The sequence below is a fragment of the Abrus precatorius genome, unplaced genomic scaffold (genome assembly GCF_003935025.1).
Source record: "Abrus precatorius isolate BTA unplaced genomic scaffold, Abrus_2018 Scaffold3, whole genome shotgun sequence".
Lineage (NCBI taxonomy): Eukaryota > Viridiplantae > Streptophyta > Magnoliopsida > Fabales > Fabaceae > Abrus > Abrus precatorius.
In genome coordinates this window covers 34,673,938-34,679,324 of record NW_020874373.1, presented here as the reverse complement: position 1 = coordinate 34,679,324, position 5,387 = coordinate 34,673,938, and the positions used below count along the sequence as shown (strand labels likewise).

Sequence of the window (5,387 nt, the reverse complement as noted above, 5' to 3'; positions counted from 1 at the left end):
CCATCTCAACAGGGCCAAAATGCCGGTCAATAAATGGCCCAACTTGACTATAACACCTTTGTGAAGTAGAAAAACCTTTTGCTGCCATTGCCGCCGTTGCCGTAACTCATTCCTTTAGCGCCACCGCCGGCGAAAGCCCCAAATAGTTCAATCTTCATCTTTTTCTTCCGAAGATCCATTTTTTTTCTCTCTTTGCTCTCTTCTTTGGTTTCCTTGTTATCGTGCGTGCTTGTGTTTTCCGTAACTACCACTGGTACTCTGTGTTTGCATGTGTTTCTGTGTGGTGATTATGTGAAGAGGGTAACTGTGTCAGTGTCAAAATTTGATTTTTTTTTGTGATCTTGGTTGTTGGGTATGGCAGATTTTTAACTACAAAAAATGGGGAAGAAGAGAAAGCACAGTGAAACTACTGAAGCTGTAGCACTGCCCAAAAAGGAAGATGCTGCTCCAGAGAGACCAACTAGGACCCTTTTGGGATGGAAGGATAAGAATCAAATCAATAATGAAGTTGAGGATTCACCTATATTTAGGAACAAAGAGAAGGTATTGGTAACCTGCTCTAGGCGCATTAATTACAGGTATAACAACATACCCCATGTTTTGTTGTAGTTACAATCTTTGTTTGGAGTTTGGATTGCTTTATTCTGTGCTTGAAATAAAAAGAAAATGATAAAAATACCATCTTGGTGCATGAAACTGAGAACAAACAAACTTTTGTCTTGTCTAGTGGGTTAGTTTTTTGTACATTGACTTGATGGATTGGAGTGTGTTTTTGGTAAATTATAGGTATCGGCATTTGATGTTGAATGTGGTGTCGCTTTTACCTCATGGCAAGAAGGATAATAAGGTTGAATCAAAGGAAACAAAAGGCGCCACTCTGAATGAGCTTGTTGAGCTCAAAAATTGTTCCTCTTGTTTATTTTTTGAGGTATTCTTTTTTTCTTGCCACAAGGTTGCCGTTTTTGGTTAAATTAGGCTTGATGTGTCATGCTGCAGTTCACTAGATTTTAGTTTATGCGCTATGTTTATTTTATTGTTTAGTTAGAAATTTTTGTTCCTGTTTATGGTTTAAGGAATTGTTTTTCTGGTCACAAATGTTGCTGACTTATTTTGATGGTTGTAATATGCTATTGTTTGCTACTTTCAAGTTCATATGATTCCTTCCTTTTGTTGATTGGATTAAACATGATTTTTTTTTTTTTTATTTTTTTATTGATACTTCGAGTCTTGCCAACCTGTTACATTCTGATTATTGTCTCCTCCTCCTCTTATTTTGTTTATATGAATTTCAGTGCAGGAAGCAGAAAGATCTTTATCTCTGGATGGCAAAATGCCCCAATGGCCCATCTGTAAAATTTTTAGTTAGTGCTGGTAATATTCTCATCTAATTATTATCATAAGGTTACTACAATACTGATTTGCCTACTATTGTGGGGTACTGTTCTGACTTTGTATAGTGATTCTTGTTCTCTTGGTAGAATATGATATTTGTGTTTTTCTCTCTTTTTCAACTTTTTCTGATATCATTGTCTTGATTTCTCTTTTTCCTCTGCTGCTTTCCAGTACACACAATGGAGGAATTGAAGCTAACTGGAAATCACCTAAAAGGTTCCCGTCCTATTCTGACATTTTCAGCAAATTTTGAGAAAGATGCACATTGGAAACTGTTAAAGGAGATGTTGTTACAGGTATTTGGTTGGTTTATTTCGTTGTAAGCAGTATTTCTTTGTTGTCTATCTAGTTTCATCTGAAAGAAGATTAGGAAATCTCTAATGAAAATGTTGATTACTCTTGTGTGTGTCATTCATTTCGTGTACAAGAGTAAAGGATCGTTTGATAATTTCATCTTATACTATGGTTGTCATTCTTATATATCTGCATAGGAGAATTTTCTTAATTTGTTATTTTTCACAAGAAAAAATTCTATTAATGTTATATTCATTTATTGGCATAGTTTAAATTGAGTAGGATGTGGAGATCTGTTCCATGCATATATTCCTATCCACATTTTTCTGATTCTGATACTTTTGGCTGAGAGTTGTATTTGAGCATGGTCTGGATTTTTTGCATGTGATCTCTGTGTGTGTGTGTGCATTTCTGGGAGAGTGAATAGTAAGAATTCACACAATTTTGATTATTTCTGGCATACTCATTTGTTCGTTCTTTCAGATATTTGAAACACCAAAGGACCATAGAAAGTCTAAGCCTTTTCACGATCACGTTTTTGTTTTCTCAATAGTTGATGATCACATTTGGTTCCGGAATTACCAGGTTTGTGTTTGTATTTGCTCAAAATATATAAATTTGCTATATGCATCCTTTACCTATTGCATTTGTAGGTTAACATTGGACATTTGTTGTTCTGGGCATTCATTCCACTTTCTTCTAAAGAATCTAAATAAATCAAACATGTGTACATTTTGATTATGATTATGTTGATTGTTTTTGTCAGCCATAACTTAATAATAGAACTATAGAAGTGAAGTTTGAGAAGAAAAATTTAAATTTTTTACTTCCTTGGAATGCATCAGAGTTTCTATTCATAAGCCTAACATTTCAATCCGAAGGATTTGCTATGGGTTCTTTATTAATAGACTTCAGTGTGAAATGACAATGCTATTCAACCCAACTTGGAGGATGGAGAATAATGGGCCATTATAATGAGCGTTTAAATTTGCTCCACTATCAATGTAAAACATTTTTCATTGTCACTGTAAAACCTTTTCTTCTTTCAATGAACTAAGGTCCACCATATTATTGTTCACAGATAGTGCAAAATTCACAAAATTAGCAATAGATCAAAATTGAATCTTACTTCTTTGCCATTCCATAGTATTGTATCTTTTTCTAGTTCTTATTGTTGTTGATGCCTACCAAGTAATGTTACATACTTCTTTTCTTTATTCCGATGCAGATCTCTGTGCCTCATAATGAGTCAGACAAATTACCTAGAGGAGGCCTTGATAAAATGACATTAATTGAGGTTTGGAAATTTGTTATTGATTTGTATTTTAATCTGTTGATTCCCAATTTTCCCTTTAACCTCTGTGTACAATACATGTTTAGGTTGGTCCACGATTTTGTTTGAATCCAATTAAAATATTCGGAGGCAGTTTTGGAGGCCCAACATTATATGAGAATCCATTCTATGTGTCACCAAATCAGGTACTGACCAATACATTGCCCATCTATACATATAGTTTATCTAGCTTTCTGCTGAAAATAATGATATCATCATTGGTTATTTTCATGCCTTTTTTATGTTGGTTCTTATAGATTAGAGCTTTGGAGAAAAGAAAGAAGGCTGGAAAGTTTGCAAAGAAGGTTAAAGCAAAGACAAGAAGGAAAATCCATGAGATGTCTAATCCTCTGGAGCCTGATGAGTTTGCAGATATGTGGAAAGAATGATTTTAAAAGTAACTGCCACTTCCACAAAAGTAAGAAAAATCCATATTTCACCTTATTTCCATATCATGAGTATGGTAGGATTTGTTGGCATCCCATGCTTTGACATGGATTGCTTTATAAATTCAAGTGGAGGTACAGGCTGTAAGTTTATATTCACATTATAATCTATAACATTAAAGTGAGATTTTTATGATTCTATAATGTTATTTTCTTCAATTCTTGTGGGGACTAATTATTATTTGTGATTTTATAATGCTATATTCTTTAATTCCCGTTGGGAATGGTTATTTTCTTACAAGATGTTGGTTTGGTGGAAATTGAATTTTGGCACAGAAGGGTTCAGTTTTGAGCCTGAGATTGTATGAGTGATGCACAAATTGTATGTTGATTATTTCTCTTTTATTGATAGTATAGGATTTTAGATTAAAAATGTAACTTGCTGCATGAATCCAGATTCATTTTCACCACAGATCAAGGTACTCTTACTAGTAAAATTTTATAAAAAAAAATTACAAGAAATTCTTGGCTTGAAAAGTTCAGAATTCTTTATCACATTTTCCATATTAAGATATGAAATTGATCAGTGCAATTATGACACCAAAGAACAAGATTGGATTCCTAGATGTAGATGTCCAATGCCAATCAATAATAGAAAACATTCTTCAATTTATCGTTTTATATCCTTTAAGAAAAAAGTTAAATCATTAAATTTTATGTGGGTTAAACAAGAAACAATGTTACATTAATCGGTTAGAATCTTCAATGAAAAGCCTATAAGCAATAGCATAGAACATTTGTTATGGGCCACATTCGTTTTGTTCAACAATTGCATGGATGTCCACCAAACAAAATAGCTCATGTGATGACTTTTGGTAGAAATAATTTTCTTTTGCTTTTATTTTTTTAATTCAACGCAATATTATGACAATTAATCGGTGGAAGGAAAATAATTTTGAAATAAAATATTCTATTGCGAAATTTTTAGTTACGTGAATATTTTTGAATTCAAGTTTTAAATTTGTTTTTGTTTGATTTAGAAAAACTTAATTTCTTGAAAAAAAAAAGTCCTAATATTTTTGTGCAATAAAATTTTATTGAATTGATGCTTAATTAAGTGTTACTCAAACATAGTTATAGTTCAATTGAAATAATATAAAGTTCGTAGAGGTCTTTATTAATTTAATTAGTCTAAATTTAAGATTTTAAATATAATATTTTATGTGAAAAAAATTGTATGAAGGAGTTAGACATGAACACCTTTACAAAAAGTAATACAAGTTTTCACTTTATCAGCACCCAAAATATCTGCACAAATAAAATTGGCGAAATCAAAGAATTTATGTTAAAAATGATTTATTCTCTCAAAGAAGAAAGAAAGGAAATTCTTCATTTCATAATTGAAAAGTAATAAACTTAGATAAATCATATAAAAATGTATTATTTTTCTCCGAGAAAAAAATTATTGGGGGAAATAAACAATGTAATCAATTCAAACAGTGATCAATATTTTGAAATTTTGGAGTTGTAATTATAGGGGTGAAATGGGCTTTCCATGGCATATAATGAATTTTGGGTTGCACAAATTCAGATTTGGCGACTTGCTCAACCCAACTTAAATAAACTTCTTTTGCATGTGTTCTAACAAGGTTAATAATTTCAGAAAATTTGAATTTAAACATGAAATATTTTTCCATTTTGATGAATTAAAAATTATCTGAATATTTAGAAATATAATCACTTGTTAATCATGAATATTTGTATATCCTAGAGATAAACACACTGTCCTGCTGGTTATCCCACAAACAACAAATCCAAAAACTTTCATCTGGATTCATAACTTAGTTTGACATGTGGAGGAGCATCAAATAACTTAAATAATACATAATTTGGGTTAAAGGATAGAAGCATACCAAAAAACAATTGAAAAGAATTGCAAAGAGATTGCATAAACTTCAGAATGCATAGTATAATGGCACTTC

General features: G+C 31.8%; 1 protein-coding gene across 3 annotated transcripts; it reads left to right on the top strand.

Moving 5' to 3' along the window:
* On the top strand, positions 1–3,699 carry LOC113862762 (ribosome biogenesis protein BRX1 homolog 1-like). Of its 3 annotated transcripts, none has more exons than XM_027495941.1 (9): positions 65–158; positions 339–578; positions 787–928; positions 1,293–1,371; positions 1,564–1,688; positions 2,170–2,271; positions 2,915–2,983; positions 3,067–3,165; positions 3,277–3,633. In XM_027495941.1, the coding sequence occupies exons 2-9, from the start codon at positions 379–381 to the stop codon at positions 3,406–3,408; spliced, it is 948 nt and encodes a 315-aa protein (XP_027351742.1). In that variant the 5' UTR covers positions 65–158; positions 339–378; the 3' UTR covers positions 3,409–3,633. The 3 variants fall into 3 exon arrangements, with proteins under 3 accessions (XP_027351743.1, XP_027351742.1, XP_027351744.1); XM_027495943.1 differs by having other exon boundaries at positions 81–253; positions 362–578; positions 3,277–3,698; XM_027495942.1 differs by having other exon boundaries at positions 1–578; positions 3,277–3,699.
* The last annotated feature ends 1,688 nt before the right edge of the window (positions 3,700–5,387 follow it).

Bases quoted from the DNA above. Each gene is read 5' to 3' on its own strand.
- LOC113862762 (XM_027495942.1), top strand. From the start codon at position 379: ATGGGGAAGAAGAGAAAGCACAGTGAAACTACTGAAGCTGTAGCACTG. The intron at 1,372-1,563 runs GTAATATTCTCA...GCTGCTTTCCAG, and splicing joins AAAATTTTTAGTTAGTGCTG to TACACACAATGGAGGAATTG. The intron at 1,689-2,169 runs GTATTTGGTTGG...TCGTTCTTTCAG, and splicing joins TAAAGGAGATGTTGTTACAG to ATATTTGAAACACCAAAGGA.